This window comes from Carassius gibelio, chromosome B9 (assembly GCF_023724105.1).
Source record: "Carassius gibelio isolate Cgi1373 ecotype wild population from Czech Republic chromosome B9, carGib1.2-hapl.c, whole genome shotgun sequence".
Lineage (NCBI taxonomy): Eukaryota > Metazoa > Chordata > Actinopteri > Cypriniformes > Cyprinidae > Carassius > Carassius gibelio.
In genome coordinates, this window is record NC_068404.1 from 7661781 (window position 1) to 7687030 (window position 25250).

Genomic DNA, 25250 nt, shown 5'->3' on the forward strand with positions numbered 1-25250 from the left:
TTCAGATGTGCTTAGGAGGAAAGACTCATTTCCCACTCAACTACTGATCTGTAAACACTTTAACCACAACTCCTGAGCACCTGAGGTTGATTGCATTCATACTGCAAAAAAGTTTTTTAATCCATACGTTGTTTTTCTGTTTTGTTTTCCAGTAAAAATACCTTAACATCCCTAAAAAAGGGTGAATTTATTTGAGGGTGAAAAAAACAAAAAAAAAACAGGGTTGTTTCATTAAGTTCATAATTTCTTCCCCTAAATTGTTTAAAAAATGAATTATTGACATACATCTAATACAGTTTAATGAGGTTTAGAGATTAAGTCATTCATGCTTACCAAGGCTGCATTTATTTGATAAAAATACAGCAAAAACAGCAATATTGTGAAATATTATGAAGAAAGTTTTTCTATTTGAGTATATTTTAAAATAAAATGTTCGTATTATAATGCAAAATTTAATTTTCAGCATCATTACTCCAGTCTTCAGTCAGTGTCACATCACCTTCAGAAATCATTCTAATACACTGATTTTCTGCTCAGAAACATTTCTTTTTGCCTACCATTATAAATGTATTTACTGTCATTTTTTATTAATTTAATGTTTCCTTGCTCAACTTCTTTTGAAAAAATGAAATGTAAATCACTCTTACTGACCCCAAAATTTAAATTGTTGTGTATTTTCTCTGGAAAGTCTTCTTAGCTTGCACCATTTTGCTTTTACACCATTTTGGATATTGTTAAAGTATGGAAAACAATTTGTGTGTGTGTGTGTGTGTGTGCAATGTAAGCAAATCAATAAAGAGCACAACTTTCAGAAAGACCGAGATATCATAAGTTGGAGAAGAATCATCAGAGACAGTGTAACAGCATCATGCTTGCAGGGTTATTTAGAGGGTCATAGTTCAGCTGCAGGCGTCTTGTACCCCATCCCTCATTGACTCTCTCCTACAGTAAATTGTATGGCTCTTTTCAAGCCCTTCTGCCTGGTTGTCATGGAAACATATCTGCTTTTTGATTTGATTTAGCTAAAGCACGCTACGACGTTCATTCGTTTAAATGTCAGCATGGCTTCCCTGTAGAGAAGGAGATTCATTTATGCATGAGGCTCGGTTTTGTTCTCTCTCCTTTAATGCACCTCTGTTACCGCTGCTCCGCAATAGTATCCACCTCTATTGTCAGGACAAAACTCTCTCAAATGAATATCCCATAAACTTTTAATATGCCAGCGCTGTGTCTGAAAGTCCTCTGATGACCTCATATGGAGCAGACTGTGATTAGAAATGACTGTTGATCTGTTTTAGACTCCCTCTACGTGGAAAATCTCCCCTGGAAAGTTTGCCTACACTGTAAATGACTCATGCATGAGCTGGAAAGGGGGTTGGGGTCCGCCCGTGTGTGTGTGTGTGAAGTGTGTGTGAAGTGTGTGTATGTGTGTGTGTTGAAGTTAGTCAGGGTGGGACCAGAAATCACAGTTCATGGGAAAGGAAAGAACAGGCAAGATGTGAAATGTGACGACACCCTTCTTAAACACACACACACACATATACACACAGACTGCATTTGATTATAGTTGGAAGCTAGGGAGTCTTTGGAAAGCAGGAGGGATATTTCAGGAAACTCCTAAATGGCTACTCCAGGCACAACTTGGCAGCACGTGATTGGCTAGCACGGTGTTCACATGACTTTGCTGTGATGTGGAGACCGGGGTCCTGTAGCTGGGAACACAAAGAGTAAGAGGAAAGGCTAGGGAATTAGAGGCAGATTCAGTGACCTTGCACATAAATCAAACATTTCAGAGATATGACCGGAGAACAAGTTCAGAAGGACAAAAGAGTGTAAAGAGAAAAAACACCAAAGAAGTCTGGTGTTGTTATGATCCAGTGTCTGTTTTAAACATGCACTTGAACTCTTTCTGGGGCGCTTAATACAGGATGCGTTCTTACATTTCATTTTAAGACGCTTAAAGATGCTGTGTGTCAAGTTAAACATTGTGGAAACATGTTAAAATCCGAATTTCATTGTGTTCAGTGTAGTTAAAGGAAGGATTGCGTGCTGTGCGAACGGCCCGTTAATCGTGCTGTAATCAACAAACCTGATATCAGAGCTCCACCTGCTGGTCGAAGACTCGACATCACTTCTGATAGCCTTTTGTTCAATTATGTATTTTATATATATATACATACAGTACAGACCAAAAGTTTGGACACACCTTCTCATTGAAAGAGTTTTCTTTATTTTCATGACTATAAAAATTTTTAGATTCACCCTGCATCAAGGCATCAAAACTATGAATTAACACGTGCAATTATATATGGAATTATATACATAACAAAAAAGTGTGAAAGAACTGAAAATATGTCATATTGTAGGTTCTTCAAAGTAGCCTCCTTTAGCTTTGATTACTGCTTTGCACACTCTTGGCTTTCTCTTGATGAGCTTCAAGAGGTAGTCACCTGAAATGGTCTTCCAACAGTCTTGAAGGAGTTCCCCGAGAGATGCTTAGCACTTGTTGACCCTTTTGCCTTCTGTCTGCGGTCCAGCTCACCCCTAAACCATCTGGATTGGGTTCAGGTCCGGTGACTGTGGAGGCCAGGTCATCTGGTGCAGCACCCCATCACTCTCCTTCTTGGTCAAATAGTCCTTGATGCCTTCAGTGTGACTCTACAATTTTTATAGTCATGAAAATAAAGAAAACTCTTTGAATGAGAAGGTGTGTCCAAACTTTTGGTCTGTACTGTATATATATATATATATATATATATATATATATATATATATATATATATATATATATATATATATATATATATATATATATATATTCTTTTTTTCTTAAATTCTTTCAAAATAAATAAATAATTGATGTTATGTTTGTATTAACACTCGCGTTTGTATTATAATTTTGTCAATTTGTTCGTGTTGGCATATTTACATAATCTTTATGTTTTCCGATTTATATTTGTAATTATGTTTTAGATTTGTATGTCCTTATTTATAGAAATTAAATAGCAGTTAAAATAGCAACAAAAGCTAGTTTTCATTTCGCAGATATTAGTACATAATATAAATGAACGTTAAATTGCATTTGTTAGCAGTGTTGTGAAGTTTACTTTTGAAATTATTACTAGATTACATGTTCCCTTATTTAAAATATAATAAGAAATTTTACTATTTTAACTACTTTAATAAAGTAATGTGAATGATTGTATTTGATTACTTTTTAATTACTTTTCTAAAAAAAAAAAAAAAAAAAAAAATTTTAATCTGCATATTTCTAAACTGTTTCAAACATTTAGGGCAGGCAGAGTTAACCTTAAAGTACTCAGCTCTGATTACTGTCAAACTTTCAAAAGCCTTCATCACTTAAATTAATGATTATAATAATTTAATTATAAAGTACAGCCTCCACAAAATCAGACTTTAGCACGTGTTTTTAGTTAAGATGTAGTATAATAGCTACAATACTGTTTTTGAAATCAAATCATTGCATAGCTATGACTGAAAACATTGGTGTCTCATATCAATCATATCTGTGTGTGCCAATATTCAGATTTAAACCCCTTGGTTATCATGAGCAGTTTCAGAAGTAGACTAACTGGAGGCTAACTTTAATGCATTTTTTCTTCTTCTCGGTAACTGTTACAGGTACGGTTACATTTATTTTCTAATTAAATTACGTAACGCCGTTACATGTAACAAGTAACTCCTCAACACAGTTAATCAGATATGCTCTCGCACCTTGTGGGGCACACTTTTGTTATAGCACGAGAGGTAGATGTCCCAAATCTGTAGTTGTCCTAGTTTTGAAGGAGAACCGCTAGTTGTCAGGGACACTGCTGGCACGAGGCTCTCAGGAGTGTTTGTTGTGGGGAGAGTTCGGCCATTTTCGGAGATAGTTATCAATCTTGTGTCCCCGGACACTGACAAACACTGTGTGAGAGAGAAACAGCAAGTGTCTGCCTGGTGTTTGTGGTGAAAGTGAGTTTGTGGTCCTGTAGCCTACCAGTGCTAGTTTCTGTTTCCAAAGATTATTAGTTTAGTGGTTAGTTTCGTGATATGTCAGACAACAACACATCCTTTACAAGTAAACATTATGAAAACTAAATATAGAGCTGCAAGTTCGAGTTTGTATATTATTATGTGTTTATATGTGAGATTCTGTATGTGCACAAACGTATTGTATTCCTAGTACCTCATTAGAGTTCGCAGCTGTGTGTTTTATTGATGGTGTTGATTTCTGTGTTTCAGCAGGAGGCTCAGAGCAAATCAAAGGTGTGTGCTAATGTGTTCTGTGGTGCTGGGAGAGAGTGTGCCGTCAATGAGAAAGGAGAGCCCAGCTGTCTGTGTATCGAGGTGAGGCCTCTTTTCAAAGAAATTCATGAAAACCTGGATGAAATATGCAGCCCTTGACTAGTCAACTTCCTTGACTTTTATTCCTTTGGATGACTGGATGAGGAATTTTAAACATTTTAGAGAGACTGCAGTCAGTGCACTTGCTACAAAGCAGGTTCTAGCTGATGAAATATTTAAAGCGGAGTAAATCTAGAAAAAGAAGTATATTCATGATGGAAATTTGAATGACTTTCAGTAAGTTTAGTGGCTCTCTAGGGTTTTGAAATTCTCTGACATTTTTTGCTTTTCCATGACTGGGGAAACAGCTGTGTTTTAGCCTACTTCTAAAAACAGATATAACGTTACTCATTGTGGAAATAAAATCGTTTAAAAATATATACTTAAGTACAAACTGAATGTAACATTTACAGAAAATTGCAAATAAATTAAAATGCATTATAGCCTAAATCTATATTAAATGCAACTATAGTTAAACTTAAGAGTGCTTTCTTGCATACTTAAGTAGGCCTTGCGTGCATCTTTATATGTAATTTCATTATTGCTTCTATTCAGTGTCTCTGAAATATGGTTCAAGTGTACTAAACTAAAATATAATTTATGCTATTTCTGTAGAAAATTGTGTGTCATGTTTTTAAATATATATTTATTACATATTTTTAATTTGCAAACTAATATAAACTAGCAGTTTATTGCATTAGCGATTAACATTCTACAGTCAAATTATAATCAAGTACTTTATATGTGTTTTAGTATGTTAATCAATACATCAAAAAGTGTACTTTAAAATGACAGCTGATTATTAAAACAAGTATTGTTTAAAGTAAAACTTTTAATTTAACATTATTACAGCAGGCACTTCAATGTTTCAGGAAACATTCATGAAAATGGGCCCTATGTAAGACTTTTATTTTATTAATAATATCTGCTTTTACAGTTTTTCTTTAATATACTGTACTTTTAAGATTTGAAGTATACACTACAAGTGCGCTTCTTTCACCATCAATAAATTCTAACCATTATAAACTTTTCCCTTTCCAAATGTTTTTCCACCATCATAGCAAATATTAAGTTGATCTGCGTTGCTGATGGTTTATTGTTAGATTTCAAGTCAAAATTGTTCTGAACAATGTCCTGAACAAAGTATTAAACAGTTTCATACAATAACAGTAGTGTGTGTGGGATCGGGGTCATGTGTGATGTATATGCCATGTCGTGTGTCTACTCAGCTCAGCAGATTATACAGCAAAAAATATTCCATATAACACACAGACATTCACCCTATTGTCCTGCCACCAGCTGGGCCCCATGCTTTCATATTATTACAGGCTTAATGTCAGCTTCCAGCAAGAGGCGTCAGAGAAACATTTAATTACATCCAGAGTGTTACATTTAGTCGCCATCTTTTATATACATATATATACTGTATATATACACACACATTTTGCAAGGATCAGATTTTGATGTGGCAGTTAATAGGATATAGTTGAAACTGTTGTGTTGTTAACAGTATGTTGTGTTCTCCTGCAGCAATGCAAGTCTCATAAGCGCTCAGTGTGTGGCAGTAATGGAAAAACATACCGAAACCACTGCGAGCTGCACCGTGATGCCTGCCTTACTGGACTCAAGATCCAAGTAGACCACGACGGACACTGCAAAGGTGTGTGGAGATAAACATGCAGGAAAATAGGAATGAACTGCAGACATGAAAGATAATATAGTTTGGAAATACCTGTCTACTTCCTTTGCAAATTATAACGTGTGCATTGGTTTTGCATAAACTTGCTAAGATAGCAAAGATAGCATAATATTATTCTTAACTTCAGAATTAAGCTAAGATTTGTGAGTGACTCAAGTCTGGTCATAACTTGTTATCATCACATTAGAATAAAGATACTAAATCTTTAGAAAACAATTAATCCGCAGGGAAATGCTCATGAAGCGAGGTTGTGGAAACCTTATCATTTATTGGTGTAAATGCACTAATAAATCTCAATTATATTTGGCAGTGATGGTCTTCTTTTTTCTTATATTATAAGGTTCATAAATACACACTACTGTTCAAAAGTTTGAGTTTTTACAGTAGTAAAAGTTTGAGTATAATACAGTAAAACTGTAATATTGTAAAATATTACGATTTAAAATAACTGTTTGAATATGTTTTAAATTGTCATTTATTTCTATGATGCAAAGGTGACATTTCAGCATCGTCACTCCTTGTCTTCAGTGTCACATGATCCTTCAGAAATCATTCTGATAAATAGAGCATAAGCTTCATCAAACATTTCCGCTGAAGAGTCATTAAGTATTAACTCATGTACACATATCCACCTGCTAAGATCCATTGGGACAAGTTCTTACGACTGTACTCTTTACTGTACTCTGAACTTGACTTATTACCATCTCAGCAGAGAGCGATGGCTCATTGGACGTTGGACATACGGTGAAATCCAGGTCTCAATCCGATATCATGTTATTCTGCCCCTTATATTCTTGCACTACGACATGTTTGAGGTGACGCTGTAACCTCTTATCTATAATGCAAGCCGCTGCTCAAGTGATAACCAAGGGAAGATTCAGCTATAACTGCATGCAGACTGTTCAGCGGCGAGGCATCGCTTCACTCAGGGTTATCTTGTTTATCTTGTCTCCTACAGAGAAGAAGCAGGAGAAAGCCGCGGCCAGCCCAGGTGAGTTGTATTATGACCCCGCACGGGCTCAGAGCCAAGCCGGAGGGCTCTGTGATGACTCTACTTATCTGCCTGCTGCACAGATTAACATTAATTACCAACTTATTATGAGCTCCTAGATACTGATAGCAGACATAACCTCTCTGACATGGCTTCAGTGGAAGTACGTCTGCACTGTTTAGATGTAGAAAATGTATTTAACCTCTCAGGATGCAGTTTTACTCTTTATTCTTTGTCGTTTTTATGTTGTTCTATACTCTTTATTCTTTGTCGTTTTTATGTTGTTCTAGTATGTGTAGCATGAGTTTATTGTATGTTCTCTATAGAGGAAAACGAAGACACTATTAATACACTAATAATTTGCCTCTGAAACTTTAACTTCCATTTAAATAGTTAATTTACTAACCAGAATTCAAACACAATGTTAAGGAATGATTTGTTTATATAATATGGTAACACTTTAAAATAAGGCTTGATTAGTTAAAGTCCGTTAATACTTAAGCAAACTTTAACTGATAATGAACAATATGTAACAAGGAGTCAGAGTCATTCGGATCCATCTGCAGAATTTTATTAAGAGAATGGTCATACAGGCAGAAATCAGGAACGGCGTCAAGTGTGTTAGGGATATCCAGAATCATTAACGGTAACAAGCAGAGATTGGGGCAGGCAGCAGACAATCAGAGTCGGTTTAAACAAGCCAAGATAATACACAGGAAGAACAAACACAAGGGAATACACTTGGAAATGCTAGACAGACTAAACAAGACTTCGCAGTGAGTGAGAGTGATTGTGCTGCTTTTATGTGTGTGTAAATGAGGTGCAGGTGTGTCAAGGAAATTGGCTGGGGAATGAGGTGCAGGTGTGGCAAGGTGTTTGTGATGCAGTGACTCATGGGGAATGTAGTTCGGGTGTGGTGCAACAGTATGAGAGGTGCAAGTGTCCAAGTGACATCTGGTGGTTGATGGGTGGAATGGTCCTGAGTGGAGTGCCCTCTACTGAAGTTCATGGGCACTCCATCTATTGATCGTGACACAATACATTTGTTACTGTATATCTGTTGATCTTAGTTAACATAAGTTTATGCAAAAACAGCTGTCTATTGTTTGCTTACTATCGGTTAGCTCAGGGCCATTAAAATAATATTAACGGGTTTGACTTTTGATTTTAAAAAAGTATAAGTGTTGAAATGAACATAAAGATTAATAAGTGCTTTTAAAACATTTAAGGTATTTATGTAAGAAACTATTTTAAATCACAAATAAATATTTACCAAACAACATTACAGGATTACAAAATATTATGCCTACACTTAAGTCTATAAAATAGGATACAATGTACTTCGAATATTCATGGAAATTCCATCATGGAATTTTCCGTATTGATTTTTCACAGGCGTTTTACCTGTATTTTGAATTTACATTGCATTATTTTGTGTTTTAGGGTCCATAAACTTAACAGATAATGTCATGGCAGATAATTACCATACTTTCCCTTTTTCTCTTAAAATTGTTTTAATTCAAATAGCAGACATTTATGAAATCAGACATGATATATCACGCATTTTAAAAACCCAGGATAGGAAGTTGGCATCGTCACCAAACTCCCAAACATTTCTGAGAAGTCCTTTTCGAGATGTAGGAGTGGATCTCATTAATCAAATGTTCTCTGGTGAGGACCAAAATGAGTTGCTGGATCCTAAGAGGATAAACAAAATCTGACAAATCCATTAACATGACTGATATATGTAGACTCGTGTATCTGTATTTGTTTCTAATGGTTTATTATCCTCTCGTCTGGTGGTGTCTGATGAAGTTGTGTGTTATGTCGCTGACCGTAATGAGCTGCGCAGACGTGTGATCGACTGGCTGCAGACCGAGGTTGTTCCAGATGGCTGGTTCACCAAGGGCTCCAACTTCACTGATATCCTCCTCAAGTACTTCAAGGTGTGTGCAGACAGTCTTTCACAACTTTAAACCAGAAAGAATTTGTATAGAGAAGTATTTTAAGTCACAACTTTTCAGTGTTGGGTCCAAAGGTCAGTTTTGAGAGATTTTGGGCTATTTGTGTCTTACGATGTGTTGTTTCAGAGTTTAACATGATAAAACATGAATAATACATATTTAAGTGTTTATTATTTTTTATCTGTAGTTCAGTTACAATACATAACTTCAAAGGTGGTTTTGTCAAAGCGAAAAGCCACTTCAGTAGCACTTACACTAAACTTTTTCAGTTTTATTTGTATTCTGAAGTTTTTTACAAGGGGATTCATGTATCATTCACCTGGCATTAACATTTTATTCCTAAAAACATGGTGTAAATGTGTTTATTTTCATGCTGTTTTGAATCTGCCTTTCAAGTGTTCTTGAGCATTATGCAAACTAGTGCATATTTAATTAGACAGTTATATGACTTAAATTATTAAATTTAAATGTCTGCAATTCTTAAAGTAAACAATCAACTACTGAAGTATGGATGTGTTTATTAGGGTGTTATTTGTTTTTTTTACTAAATTTTTACCCTATTCATCTGGGTGTCTTGGCTTAACATTAAAAAAATGTTCTCAAAATATTCTCAACATATAACGCCCAACAACATGCAGAATTATTTACATTATAACAGAGGCCGAACATGATATGTGAACGCTTTGGTTTCCGAGTGTCTATAAATGTACAAACACAAATGTTTGAAGCATATTGACTGAAGCATATTCAGTATATTTCAAAGAAAGAAATGATGTTTTTTGCAGCATAAAAGCAGCCATTTGCTTTGGTCTCTTCATCGTCAGGGCTTTGTGTATATTACCCTCCAGCAGGCGATCTCTGTTCTGTTCTCTGTTCTTCAGGACACGCCACATCATATCTCTGATAGTTTCCTAAGGCGTGTAAAATACACCAAAAACCACTTCTGTTTGCGTAGCAGCAGTTCATGCTTCTGATGAATCAGTCTGTTTCAGTATTAGCTCACCTTTGCACTCAGAGAGCTGATGAACAAGACTGTAAAACTGTCAGCACAATCCATACATCTGACTGAACACTATCACCAAACCAATAATCCATATACTTATCAAATTAGCTTTACCTGTTCGACATCTTTCTCTAAAATAATTAAAGGGACAGTTCACACAGAAATAAATTTATGTTATTACCTGTATGACTTTCTTCTGTGGAACATATATATGTAATGTATATGTACACACACAGTATATTTCCGTACAGCAGAAGTCAGTGGGGTCAGATGTTTAATTGTATAGACAAAAAGAGTGGAAACGTTACACAAAACTTTTTTTGTCTTCCACAGAAGAAACAGAGTTTTGTAACAACATGAGGGTGAATAATCATTTTAGGTGAACTATTCCTCCAATTGGTGAAAGTTTGACCTTTACATCTTGTTTATTGGTGAACGTGTCAAAATCCGCTGAATCAGGCAGAATACGTTCTCCTGATAAACTGCTGAGATAAAATTAAACTGACAGCATGATGTGTAAGTTTCAAAGTAGCTGATGTGTGATCACTGGTCTGTATCTATGGCTGTTTTAGGTGTCATAGATATTTTACAGAACGGGATGATGTGTTTCCACCGTTATTAACATTGGAAATGTATAGGTTTCAAAAACAAAACGGTTTGAACAGCTGTCAGAGCAAACTGCACAGAGAGCACTCAAAGAGTCCCAATCCCATTTCAGCCTCATTTCCTGTTCAATGCTGAAACTTCTTCCTGAGTGAAACTGAAGTGTGCAAAAATAATTTGTTGTCTCTTATAGAATTATGATAGTGGAGACTCTCAGCTGGATTCTGCAGAGCTGCTCAAGTTCATTCAGCACAATGAAACCGCGGTTCAGATGAACTCTTACGCTGAAGAGGAGAACAACCGTCTGCTCAGGTGAAAACACACAGTCACATAACCACACAGAACTAGTGCGCACGTGTACGCTAACGTTCAAAAAGATGGTGTCAGTAAGAATTTAACTTTAAAAAAAATATATACTTTAACATGACTACAAATATTGTATTTGAAATAAATGTTGCTCATTTTGAACGTTCTCTTCATCAAATAATTTCTCCTGAAAAAATAAATGAAATAAAATAATAAAAAATCTGTCCACAAAAATATTAACCTGCACAACTTTGATGATAGTAAGAGGTGCAAATCATTGTTTCTGAAGGATCATGTGACACTAAAGACTGGAGTAATGATGCTGAAAATTCAGCTTTGATCACAGAAATAAATACATTTTTATTATTTTATTTATTTTATTTTAAATTGTAATAGTATTTCACAATATTACTGATTTTATTCAAACTTTTTGATTAAATAAATGTAGCTTTACCAAACTCAAACTTTTAAACAGTAAAATAGTTTACAAAATGCAGTCCTGGTGTGACATATTTGTGCATATTATCTGCAGTATTTTAACAGAACTGTTCACTGGCATTCAAAAGAGAAGCATAAAATATCATCTTTTCTAAATGAGGAATGAATTTACATTTTTGAGTGAACAATCCCTAGCCTGCACGATAGTTATAATCATCTCTGTCCCACTGGACTTCTTCCTGTTTCCCTCACAGTATAGGTTATGTGAGTTTGTGTCCATCCGTTTGTCAGGATGAGCCAGAGGGGGAAAAATCAGTCTACAAACACTGATAAAGCCAAGCAAACATTTCACTGCACAGCTGTGTACCACCTCATATCCGGTTAGCCAGATAGTGGATTGAAAACACAAACAAGTCTTATATTTTTGACCCTTGTGATCACATTGAATAAAATGTGTTGTTCTGAAAGGAATGTTTAAATGATCCCTACATGTATCTCTCAGGAGTCTTTGTGTGGATGCTCTTATTGAGCTCTCAGATGAGAACGCCGACTGGAAACTGAGCTTTGATGAGTTCCTCAACTGCCTGAAACCAGGCTTCAACCCTCCTGAGAAGAGTAAGTCTCTGTCTGTCTTGCATCAGTCTGCATCCACCAGCACAAAGTTTACAAAGTCTTTGTTGAGCCAGCAGGCGAAAGTCAGAAATGTTGTTGCATCCAGAAACTCTGAGCAGCACAGAAACACATGACAGCTGAAATTCAAGCCACATATGTGAACAAACGATTTCATCACTTGCATAATTACAATGTGGACTGTCAAGATTTATTAGCAGTGTAAATAAAGCCATGGTGCTTTTTTATTTTTTACTGTCAAGGAGAAATTTTAAATCTTCCTTATTGAAGATTCTTCTTATAGACAAAGTTACATTCCTGAGTTTTCCCAGAACTGTTGTTCTGTGAATGCGGAGAGGGAGCGAACGCGGGGTTTTCCGCTCTTCCACAGAATGTTCCTCCGGCTCCACATGCAGAACTAGGTGAAGGTTCAGTGGGAGGAGCTGCCTTTTCTGGCATCATGTGAAGCAGCCTTTACACACGCAAACACAAAACCAGTGCTGATGTTGAGAAATTAAACAAACAAAAAAAGCTGAAATCAAATAAAAGATAAATATTAGATTAAACAAAAAAGCTTAAAGTTGAAAGACGAACATTTCTAAAACCAAGTTAAATAGAGATCTTTAAAACAACAACTATATATATATATATATATATATATATATATATGATCAGTAGAAAGATATATATGACATTTATAAAGGTAAATTATAGCAATGTCATATGAGATCAGAATCAGAAGCATATGTCCTGTTTTCTGCTTTTGATTTGACTTGCCATGATGGTTGAGAACCGCACTCTTCAGTCATACTCATTTTCCCTAGTTTCTCCTGGAGGGTTGTAGCAGCGTAGTCATTCCACAGTGATTTCCTGTTTTGTATTTGGGAATCTGGGCCACAGGAATATAGTTATTTGGTTGCAGACACAGCCGTGCAATGCAAGACTGCTTTTTCTGATTTCACCTAAGTTTATAGGGAATAATAAAAGAGTGATGGTTATCAGAGCCTTATTTCGAAAACGATTGTGGTAACAATGTTTGTGTTATCACAGAGTGTGCTCTGGAAGATGAGACCTATGAGGATGGAGCTGAGACGCAGGTGGAGTGCAACCGCTGCGTCTGCGCATGTGGAAACTGGGTCTGCACTGCCATGACTTGTGATGGTGAGATTAAATCACCAAATTCATGATAGAAAAAGAGATAGTGGGGTAAGCTGTGCCAGTTTGCTCTCTAGTCAAAGTGAAAGTAGACTGGGACCTAATTATATTTCAGGAAGCATCAATAATACAGGCCATTGAACTATGACTTGTCACCCCCGCATGAGCAGTACTGATCCCATTTGATTATAAACTGATAATGAGACTGACTCTCTCCACAGAGAAAAGCCCAGTTATCGACACTGACGGGGATCAGGAGATGACTGAAGAGGAATGGACCCGCCGTGTGGCTGAACTCAACAAGCATCAGGTCAGCTGACTGATCTCATTCATTATAAATTAACTGTCAAATTGCTTCCTATCTGTCCTTGAATGTCTTGGCTAATCCCTCAGTCAAACTGGAGCCTGCTGATTTAAAGAGAATTTAACGCTCTCTCAATTACGCTTTTAAAATAAGTAAAGTGAAGTAACATTAACCACAAAATCATGGGACTTGCATAGTAAGTGGTGTTTTGATTTCTAGATGTCATTGACACAAAAATCCAGAATTGGCTAGTTCAAGTCCAGGCAGGTTTCCCTGAGCCCCAGGCAGGACTTAGTTTGTCATTTCAACTGACTAATACACTTTCTAGAGGCTGTAAACTGCAGGTGGTGACCTTCCTCGTGGGCTGTTACGTGTCATTTTAAGAACTGCTTCTTGATTTGAGAGTGAAATATAAGCTGATGCCGTCAGTTTAATTGCCAGAGGCAGATTTATAATGATTTCCTTCCTTCAGGAGACTGTGGAGAAGATGAAAACCAGCACAAAGGAGGTCTAAACCAGGACAGAGACACGAGGAGGGAGATGACATGGACAAATTCCTCTCCTACTGATCACTATCAGGATTCCTGAGATTATGTACTGTTGATGGAAGAATCACACCATTTTCTATAGATAGGTTATTACTTGTATTGCTATCCATACCACATCTATTCTCTGTTTTATGTTACGGTTTTTCCTTTTTACATATTTCATTAGCTTTGTTTATTCATTTGTGTGTCTTTAAGTGCTGTAAATTGATAGTGTCACTCCAAATAGGCCTTGGCACTTTATAACGAGGGCCCTTGTTTTATTCACTATTGTTTGATTTTATGTATCATTCTTTATACCATTTATTTGTTTGTCTATCTACAGTTATATGTGGACATATGTTTTTTTTTTTTATTGAGACAATGGCAATAGAAGAAGAATAAAGAATAGGAAAGGGTTCGAGAGTGATGCTGAGAGAACAAAACAACACGGGTTCATCCATCAAACTGTGATTTTAGAGCATCAGAACGATGGATATCCTTCAGTCAGAGGGTAGATCATGCTAGTAGGAGCCTGATGGATGTAAATGCAAATTAAATGAAGCTACTCGTGGCCGCTCTCAGTTTCACTCTCATCTTGAAGGCAGTCATAGTCTTGAGACCTTTCGTAAAGGTGCTAATGTTAGTATTCCTCTGTTTGCTTTGCTCTCTTGCTTTAGATGGTAGATGACGCTTGGTAAGATATACAACACTAGAAGCAGGGACAGCATGGCTCAGTGGAGAGAGCAGGCAATACCTTTGAATTTAATATCATTTTGGGAAAACAAAACCACCAAGTTGTTATTACTTGGCAAACTTGCTTTTTTCTGTCATTATCGACTTCGATTAGAGTAGATCACCTCCATTAGAAGAAAACTGCTGCACGGATGCATTGGCTACGCTTGAGCTTGTATTTATATTAGTTGCTAGAGGCAGTTCATGCTGAAACTCTCACGCTGTGCTCAGTCCCACCAAAAATTAACTTACAAGCCAGATTTATAAGAAATAGAGCTGTTGGGACTGAGTACAGATGGAGTGATCTGAAACCAAAGCCTGATGTTTAGGATGTTTAAATTGTTGTACGAAAACCTCCAGGTGTACCACTACTCTGGACCCAGCAACTACTTTATACCTTTTACGTAAAATAGCTGTCAGACTAAGGATTAGATTCGCTATTGCCTCTGTAGTGTAGCTGCATTCTTACCCACTCTAGAGAATTTGTGTGTGTGTGTGTGTGTGTGTGTGTGTGTGAGTGTTCGTTTCATTTCCACTAAATTCCACTAACAGTACGGATCCTTTGTGGTATTAAGTGCCTTATATACACAAACAAACCATGTGACATGGATGAAGTGGCTTCTTCTGTAGGTATAAACCACCTGATATAGGACATATTGCATATTTTCCAGTATTATGGTAGACAACTAGCAATTGCCTTTTATATGTCTGTATGATTGTCTTATTCAATGGGGCAGAATTAAAACATTTTATTGTAAAAACTCTTGTTCTGTTTGAATTCTCTGATTATTATTTTAAATGTAATTTGTGCTAATAATAATGTAATAATAAAAATAAAAGGTACAACCCTTTGATATCTTGAGTCTTACAAAAATGTCTTACGATCTATCTTGTGGACTTTTTATTTTTATGTTCCATTTGGAAAGAAATTGTATCCTGCATAACTGTTTTGAACGTGGCTTACATATTTCCCTCAATTCAGAAGAGGCTGTAAGATACGTGAAAGACATTCTATTGCCCCCAAAAAATAGGTTTTCATAATCTTTAATGTCTGTTTTAATCCATTTATTTTGTTACAATTTATAATTTCTATTCATTTTACTTACACCAGTAATAAGATTCAGTGGTCAATAAAATGCCATTAAATCACTGCTGATAGTAACTTTGCATCACTTCAACATTTGAATTATTGTATAGTTTTCAGTTTTAGTTTGTTGAATTTTTTGTGAGGTTAAACAGGCCTGAAAAGTGTGCCATTAGACATCTATAATTTCTAGGTTTATTTTAGTATTATTTATAGACTATTAGAACAACCTTTGTTTATATATTTTCAGCTTTCATTATAATTATAAAGTTTTATTTATTTTAGTTCATTTCAGTCCCTTTTTTTCTAGGTTTGTATCTAATATGTATAGCAATATGTATATGTATTTATAGCTTTATTTCAGTTATGATTTTAATAAATTAAGCTATAGCAAACACTGGTTTCTGAGGGAAACAAATCATGTTACAATTCAGTTACAATATGTTTGACAAATATCCTAATTAATGAACTCCCTTGTAATATTAAATCTATCTATCTGTTAAAAAAGAAAAAGTCAAAGTTATAAAAACTCTGCCACCTGGAACTGATTATATAAATAAAACAGGATGGATGGGTTATGAAACTCACTGACTTCTTGCATAATGAAATAAGCTGTGCTTGCATAACCAGCAAAAGGACCCTAAAAACTAAAGAAAATAAATGCTTTTGAATAATTTCATGGATTTTAAAGATAAGAAATTGGATATGTCGTTCTAGAAGAAAAGAAAGGAAAGTTTGTTCGAGTTATTTAAAGTATAAAATGTTAGGCAACGCGATAGTTCTAGTATGGCAAGCCGTTTTAGATTAAAATATTCCCAGATAGTCATACTTGCATTTTTGTGGGTGATAATTCATTTAGAGAGCTCCATAATTAAATTCCTACTAGTTACAATTCCAATGAGAGAGCTCTCTAAATCAACTTTTACTAGTTAAAATTACGATTAAACAGCTTTCTAATTTAGTTAGAGATTTATAGACCTCTCTAGTTTAGTTCTTACTAGTAACAGTTATAATTAAAGAGCTCTCTAATTCAATTGTTACTAGTAATAATTACAATTAAACAGCTCTAAAATGCAATTCTTACTAGTAATAATTTAATTATAGAGCTCTCTAACTGAATTAGAGACCTCTTTAATTGGAAACTAGAGAGCACTCTAATTTATAATTGTTACTACAATTGTTACTACAATTGTTACATCGGCAGCCATATCACCCTGGAGCCCAAGACTGGTTGCCCTCTAAAGCTAAGCAGTTTTGAACTTGGTCAGTACCTGGATGGGAGACCTCCTGGGAAAACTAGGTTGCTGCTGCCTCCTGCTGGAAGAGGTGCAAGTGAGGCCAGCAGGGGGTGCTCACCCTGTGGTCTGTGTGGGTCCGAGTGCCCCAGTATAGTGATGGGGACACTATACTGTCAACAAGCACTGTCCTTCGAATGAGATGTTAAACCGAGGTCCTGACTCTCTGACCATCATAGCCTCCTAACAATCCCCATATCACCAGTATATAAGTGTGTTTAATAAATCATTATTATTATTCCTAGTAATAACTAGGGGTGTCACGATTTCGATATTAAATCGAAATCGATCGAAATTAAGTCACAGTCTCAAACTTCGAATTAAAAAATGGAATCGTCGATGCTGCCACGCCCCCATGTTGTATGACTGCAAATCAATGACAAAAATAACCGAGCATTCAACTGATGCTGGTGCGCGCTATATGGCTTCCACGAGAGGAAAACTGAATCGGATGCGAAGAAACGGGAGCCCGCGAGCTCATTTCAAACTCTCGCGCGCGCGTGACATGTACTCTGCGCGCAATAAAAGCCCTCGCGCGCGCATGCTCATTCCCCACATCCTCGCGCTCGATCATCTCACCTCCGCTCGCGCGAACAATTTTATTTTTGTCAGTCGTGGGGCGGGGCTTGCTGTTTTAGTTGTCATCTCAAATGTCATTGGTTATTCCCCTTTTCCTAAAGTCAGTATTCGACGCCTGTTAGAAAATGAGTAATAATTCACTTGACTTGACCCATGACTTCATCAGTGGACCAGATACATGTGAGTTATCATTTCTTTTGCTTGTTTAATTTATTTTTGTCTTTAATGTAATTTAATGCATTGTTTATAGAGTAGATCTTTTGTAGATACTTGATTAACTGGAATTCTTCTGATTGCGAGTGATTGCAGTCTTCTAATAAGAGATACACATATTTTACAGACTGTAATGATGCACACACACACACATACTGTACATAAATACATACATATATATATATATATATATATATATATATATATATATATATATATATATATATATATATATATAAATCTAAATGAATGACAGTGAAGTGTTTAACAAGTGTTTTATCTTTAATCTTTTAAGTAGATACATCGTAATATTTGAAGGTTAGTTTAGTCATTTTTTATTGTTTTTGTTTGTTTTGTTATGAACTTGAATGTCATCTTTTGTGAAGAAGACTGCACTTACAAAAGAGAAACTGGATGGCAGTTTATTTTAAGTTTTCAATTGACTAAAGATATAAGTTATTGTTACATTATGTTGTTAATAAAAGTTTTAAATTTGACAGTGTAATGTGGTACATTGCAAACAAAGGTCAGATATTATATTACATAAAAGTCTAGTTTGAAAAATGACAATATGTGCTTTAAAAAGAATAAATGTAAAAATCGAGAATCGAATCGAACCGTGACCTTAGAATCGAAAATGCAATCGAATCGAGGATTTGGAGAATCGTGACACCCCTAGTAATAACTTAATTAGAGAGCTCGGTAATTGGCATTGTTACTAGTAAGAATGTAATTGTAGAGCTTTCTAATTAAATTGTTACTAGTAAAAATGCAATTACGGTGGGAGTATTTTAAGCTAAAACGGCTTGCCATAGTTCTAGTAAAGGGTTAACACAGTCGGGCGGAGCCAAACTCCTGTGGAGCCCCTAAACATGAATGTTAAATTGTGAACTCTTGATAGACGGACCGTCTTTGATAATGACTATAACGTGTAAATGCTGAGTTATTAAGGTTACACATGGAAGATCGGGACGCTTGGCGTTGGCAGTAATTCGGACATATTGTTGGGAAACAGCTTGAACCAAATTTTTTATTTTTTATTTACCGTTATCGTCTATTAAAATGGAGGGTTTTGAAGGAGCCAGCAGCAGCGAGAGTGTTTTAGATCTGTCCCGTTTGAATCTGAACAATAATGGTTTGGACACGGTCAGCGAAAAACGACGGAAAGACACGAAGCAACTGTACCTGTGTTACAACCGAATGACTTTTTTACCCGAGTCCATCTCTTTATTCTCGAACCTGGAGTTTCTCGACATCAGTAACAACACGCTGTCGGTCATCTGCGAGGACATCACCCGACTGACCAAACTCAAAACCCTCATAGCCAAGAACAATCGTTTGAATGAGTTCTCTCTGCCCAAGCACTTTGGCTCTCTGCAGCTGGAAGTGTTAAATTTGAGTGGGAACCGGTTTGAGGAGATGCCGAGCCAGTGTCTGCAGCTGCTGCGGCTCCAGTCTCTGTCTCTGGGAGGAAACAGACTGAAGAGCATCCCAGCAGAAATCGAGAGTCTCGCCAGGTAATGCACAAACATCTGCACTTGACTTTCTCAAAACACTGCACAGCCCAGGCATCTCACGCCGAGGCCGCCAACTTACTCTTTGGAGGACTAACGTTACCATACTAAGTTACACTTTGCCAGATTTGGTCGGTGTAATTAAAGTTTAATGATTCATTCACCTAACTTTCTAGGTCATTCCCGTTAAGTAGTTCAGTGTCACCAATCATATATGTCCTAATTTGTTGAAAAAAAAATTTTAATTTCACAAACTTGAGCAGATGTTATTTTGGTAATGTACCTGAGGGCCAACTTCCTAGAAACACAATGACGTCATGCTGCAGGAAGTGAGATCATTTTAGGTGAGAAAGTGTAAATATGTAATATATAGTTGTTATATATATTTAACAATAGCTACGTTTACACGCGACCAAACAATGTTAATAATATAAATGTTAGTTTGGTGGCGAAATCTGTTTGAATTTGAGATTCATACATCACCTGAAAGCTGAATAAATAAGTTTTCCATTGATAGGCCAATATCTGACCGAGATAAAACTATTTGAATAAACTACTGGAATCTGAGTGTGCAAAAAAAAAAAAAAAAAAAAATTACATTTTGAGAAAATCACTTTTAAAGTCCCTAGAAAAGCATATCAGTAATCAAAAATGAAGTTTTAATATATTTAAGGTAGGAAATTTACAAAATATCTTCAAGGAACATGATCTATGCTTAATATGCTAATGATTCTGGTATAAAAGAAAAATCAATAATTTTGACCCATACTCAATGACCCACTGTATTTTTGGCTATTGCTACAAATACATCCATGCTACTAAAAACTGGTTTTGTGGTCCAGGGTCATATATGTCATCAAGGCAAAAGTTACTATTATCACAGTGGGGCTGCATATTTGTGAATTTGTGTTACCTGATTGTAAATATACCTCATGTGTTAGCATTTAGGTAGCAACTCTCTCACTGACCAAACTACTTGAACTCTTTTCAGTTTTATTGTCTTGTGTTGCCTACATAATCCAGTTATAATTGTCTGGCTCTGAGACACTTATAATTTAAGTGTCTGAGTTGGGTCTGAGCATATTTCTAAAGATACTGTTTAAAAAAAAAGGTTGACTGATTATATGTTTCAGTGTTTATAATGGTGATGATTAGTTATCAGATGAAAGATGAGGGGCAAATGTATGGTATGAAGGCAGCAGGTCTGACTGTGTCCTGATATCACAACAGCGGGGATTTTGAGAGGTCATATGTACCAAAGTTACCCTTGTCTTGTCTGAAAGTATGACTGGTAATATATCTTTTGAAATAACACAACGTTTAATCAGACACTGATCATTTATAGGTCATACCCTCATATTAAACCAGAGTGAACCATTTTTCATGTTTAATTTATTAGGGACTCTAATCTTCTATTCTGGATGTGACATGTCCCATACTAATATGTATGATTTTTATGTTGAACCACAGAAATACAAGAGGGATGTGAATATATAAATATGCATGCAAATACATGTAAATATTTTCAAATATATACATGCACGTGTGTGTATATATGCATAATAAATATACACAGCACATGGATGTGATTAATCGTTTGACAGCACTAAACATATTAGTCAAATTTGTAGTTGTATTTTTTTATTCAGGCTGTGAATAGAGTCATAGAAGTCGTATAGTTGGTCTTGTTTTCAGTATTCATATACTTTTTTTCCACTTAAAAACAATTTGTAATGATGTAATTTATCTCAAAGTTGGTTAGTTTGGTTCAAAGTCCGAACGTCTTTGCTAGTTAGCAGATGCATTTCTTTGCTAACCTTTATTTACCAAATACCTGCTTCCTTGTGCTGGCAAGTTCACTCTGAAGCTTATCAGTATTGTTTTATTTATTAGTCACGTGCATAATAATAAACCCCTTTCGCAAGGTCAAGGAAATGTGACTCACGGTCTACCAGCCCAGTAGTTGATGATTACGGTACGTTATTAACTGATTTTGGCAATGACTGATATGGGAAACAGCAGACAAACATCATACAGTCTGCAGCGTCATGTGACTTCATGAAAAAAAAATTCAGCTTTGAGTAAATTACATTTTAAAGTATTTTCAATTATGAAACAGTTATTTGAAATAAGTTTAATTTTAATATATTACTATCACTGACAGTGAGAGCGTAAAGGAAGCTCTCCGAGCCGCAGGATCAGTTTGCCATGTGGCCTGAGTAGAGCCGTGCTGGAACCGTGAGTCTGTTGAGGCCGACTTGGCTGCGAGCCATCCCATCATAAAGAGATGTGCCCTGTTGGCACACATTACACAGAGTTGGTCCTTTTCCCTCTGCCATCTCTGCCTAGACTCTGTAGAGACTAAGTCGAGATGGGCTGGTGAAAGGAATGAATTATTGAAGCAATCATGAATGCCTCTCTTCAGGGAGGACAACAAATGGACAAAGTGGCCAGTAGGGTAAAATGCTAGATCTCTCACTCGCTCCTTTTCTCTCAGTGCCTCATTCTTTTCTAGATGAAGAATTCCTTTCATTTCCATGGGAGTTTAAAACCAGATTCCCAGCAATGAACTAAATCAGCTCTTGAGATGAATCACAATGTTACAAACGTTGATTTGAGGCAGACGAGACTAAGATACAAAACTATGTACTTAATCTAGTAATCTCATAAAGTACTGGGCGTGTGTTGTCTAGGACAGAAGTGTTTGTGATGCACCAAAAACAGGATGTTGAAAGAAGATATCTTGATTATCATGAAACATTGATCTGTATTGGCTCAAAAGAAGCGGAAGGTGAGCGATTTCCTCGTAGCCTTTGCATGTTAGTGGTTATCTTTTTTGCATGTCTGCCTTTCCTCACTGGAAGGCTTCCTACAAGGATAAGAAAGCTCCACGTATCCTTCGTCAGTGGCAGTAACCATAGGACAGAATTACTATTGTACTATTGTAATGTACTTTAATACAGTGGTTCTTATTAGGAGGTCAGGACCCTCTATAGCGGACAATAGCAAACTTCCAGGGAGGCCCAAATAAGTACATTATTTAAATTTAGTTACAGAACATTAATATACAACCGTGTTCTTACTGTGATTCTGTCACTATTTTGACATTGTTTTGTTTATAACATTCTTCTTTCTCTTCTTTTTCTCTCTTTAGCTTAGAGCTGCTGTATCTGGGCGGTAACCAGATCTCCTCCATCCCTGCCGAACTAGCTAACTTACCCTGCCTCAGTTACCTAGTTCTGTGTGATAACCGCATCCAGAGCGTCCCACCTCAACTCAACAGGTAAGCCTGAGATGTCAAGAGTTCGGCTTTATTTTTCATTCAGGGGAAGACAAATGAATAAACAGCCTGAATACTCGATTTCTACATGTGGGTGGTAACTAAACGCCCCTTTCTGCTGATTGGTCTGCAGAAGATCAAAAGCATGCCGTCATCACTTCTTCTGCATGCTGTATATGCTTTGATGTATTCCAATACTTAATAGTAGTAATTGTAGTAGTTGTATTAATGATGAAATAAATATTTTTGGCCTGCCCTGTTGTTCTCGCCACCCTCCCAGGCTCCATTCCCTGCGCTCTCTTAGTCTGCATAATAACCTGCTGACGTATCTTCCGAGAGAGATCCTGAGCCTGGTGCACCTTCAGGAGCTCAGTCTCAGAGGCAATCCTTTGGTGGTACGCTTCATCAAGGACATGACCTACGACCCCCCGTCACTGCTGGAGATGGCTGGCCGAACCGTCAAAAGCAAGAACCTCCCATACTCCCATAAAGACCTCCCGAGCCATCTCGTCAACTACCTAGACATGGCCAGCAAGTGCCCCAACCCCAAATGTGCAGGTGGGAGGAGAAACATGATATAAAAGTTTTAATAAATATAGGCTAAGAGCATCCAGAGGGGTTGAAAGCAAAGTCATTTATATATTCAATTCAATATATTCAAGGTTATTGTTATAGTACTTTTCATGATACATATTGTTACAGCTTTACAGAAAGAGCTTGTTTTGGTGTTTAAATCATCCTTGGTGTGAATAGATCTTTTCTAACAACAACATATCTCACCACCTCATTCCCAGGTGTTTACTTTGACTCATGCGTGCGTCACATCAAGTTTGTGGATTTCTGCGGGAAGTATCGCCTGCCCTTGATGCACTACCTGTGCTCCCCAGAATGCACCTCTCCCTGCAGCTCCAACCCTCAGAGCGACGCTGACTCAGACGAAGACAACAGCGTGCCTGCCGATCGCCTTCAAAGAGTGCTGCTGGGATAACCTCGCTCACCCCGCACACGTCGTCTCCTCTCTCTCACTTACAGTGTTATCTGCAGGAACTTTGAACTTTACAGCCAGCTGGCTTGAAAACCTCTCAGCTGAAGCCAAATCTTATTGCCAAGTGATTGAGCAAGTGGCATTCTGGGAAAGACATCTGCAGATAGTTTCTCTGACAAAGGCAAAATCAAAAACACTGGTGGTTCAGAATAGTTGTTAGTTATATTAACTATGTTGCCTTGGTCATCAATCTGTTTAGCTCTTGCACTTTTGTAATATGTTAGAAGACGCAGTTTAGGTACATGCATATCTTTTGCTTAGTAGTAGGTTGTTTTGTCTCTCACAGCAGAGCACTAACATAATTTTTTCACATTACGCACAAAGATTTACTGTGAAATAAACAGAGAGAACACTTGCTTTTTGGGTTTGGGAGAGATTTTAGAAAAAAGTTTTCGTCATGTTTGTAACTGCTAGCCTGCAGCACTGTAGAACAGTGCTACATCTTCAAAAACGTGCTTGTGTCTGCAAAATATCTTGATTAAGCCTTTAGGTTAGTACTGAATTTACATACACTTTGTGGTTGCATTCAAAAACCGGGGGAAGCATCTAAAATCTTGAGATAAACAGTGACAAAGGTTACCAGTGACTTTGTTTTGGAGGTTAATTCTTCATTCTGCATTGATATAAAATATATGATATTGTTACATAGCCAATGGACAAATTTGTGATGTGTTTCTGGTATTTTTAAACTGAATTTTGTTATTTGAAATCTTTCTGCACAAAGAAAAATAAGGGGCAAAATAATTTTACCTTTTGGGATATTAGCTTGTCCCTGAAGCAGTACCCTTAAAATGACATCTTTATTATTATTATTATTATTATATATTTTTTTTACCCTTAGTGAGGTAAACATTAGTACCTTAAGGGTATGTTTTACTACTTATTAGGGGTAAAACATTTTTTTTTTTTTTCTTGAAAAAATGTCCTTTTAAGGGTACTGCTCCGGGGAGGTAAAATTTTAAACCCCTTTATTTCCGTTTTATAAACTCAATTTCTTTAGTTTCTTAATGTGTATTACACTCTTAGGCTTAACCAATATTGACTATGCAAATAACTAATGCAGTCATTATTTCAGAGTTTTAAAATTAATATTGGAGGCTTTTATACTAAATAATCTTTTATGATATTTTCTATATATCAGTGACAAGATAGAATGTATATTATTTAAGATGAAGACAGATTTGAATAACATTCACTCCTCTAATGGTTAATAAAGATGTATTTGCACTTCTTATGTAGAGTACTATAACAATAAAAAAATATTATAATGATTTGTGTGTAGGTCAGTTTTTTATATATATTTAATATTTTTATGGAATAAAGCCAGAGCTTTCAAAACATTTCTACAGGCCTCTTACATTCAAATCTAGAAGTAAAGTATCATTTCTAGGGAAACCGGCAGTAATAGACAGCTAAGCTTTTCATTAGGATCATACACATTAGAATCATTAAAGGGATAGTTCACCCAAAAATGAAAATTTGATGTTTATCTACTTACTCCCAGGGCATCCAAGATGCACGTGACTTTGTTTCTTCAGAAGAACACAAATCAAGATTTTTAA

General features: G+C 36.3%; 2 protein-coding genes across 3 annotated transcripts in view; both read left to right on the plus strand.

Annotated features, from left to right (window-relative positions):
* Positions 1-15439, plus strand: part of fstl1b (follistatin-like 1b) — a 38041-nt gene extending 22602 nt beyond the window's left edge. The window contains exons 3-11 of one of the 2 annotated variants that reach the window (XM_052565632.1): positions 4249-4350; positions 5878-6007; positions 7005-7037; positions 8853-8983; positions 10801-10919; positions 11854-11966; positions 13011-13121; positions 13337-13425; positions 13892-15439. In XM_052565632.1, the coding sequence (XP_052421592.1) occupies positions 4249-4350; positions 5878-6007; positions 7005-7037; positions 8853-8983; positions 10801-10919; positions 11854-11966; positions 13011-13121; positions 13337-13425; positions 13892-13933 (870 nt within the window). In that variant the 3' untranslated portion in view covers positions 13934-15439. Of the gene's footprint in view, positions 1-4245; positions 4351-5877; positions 6008-7004; positions 7038-8852; positions 8984-10800; positions 10920-11853; positions 11967-13010; positions 13122-13336; positions 13426-13891 lie in introns of both variants that reach the window. The other variant, XM_052565631.1, reaches the window with a different exon arrangement.
* Positions 15440-18687: 3248 nt separating this feature from the next.
* Positions 18688-24959, plus strand: lrrc58b (leucine rich repeat containing 58b). The gene is made up of 4 exons (XM_052566316.1): positions 18688-19366; positions 22518-22646; positions 22924-23201; positions 23438-24959. The coding sequence occupies exons 1-4, from the start codon at positions 18912-18914 to the stop codon at positions 23629-23631; spliced, it is 1056 nt and encodes a 351-aa protein (XP_052422276.1). The 5' UTR covers positions 18688-18911; the 3' UTR covers positions 23632-24959.
* The last annotated feature ends 291 nt before the right edge of the window (positions 24960-25250 follow it).

Excerpts from the sequence above, each read along its gene's own strand:
- lrrc58b (XM_052566316.1), top strand. The coding sequence starts at position 18,912 with ATGGAGGGTTTTGAAGGAGCCAGCAGCAGCGAGAGTGTTTTAGATCTG. Across the intron at positions 19,367-22,517 it reads GAAATCGAGAGTCTCGCCAG|CTTAGAGCTGCTGTATCTGG; the intron begins GTAATGCACAAA and ends TTCTCTCTTTAG. Across the intron at positions 23,202-23,437 it reads CCCCAACCCCAAATGTGCAG|GTGTTTACTTTGACTCATGC; the intron begins GTGGGAGGAGAA and ends CCTCATTCCCAG.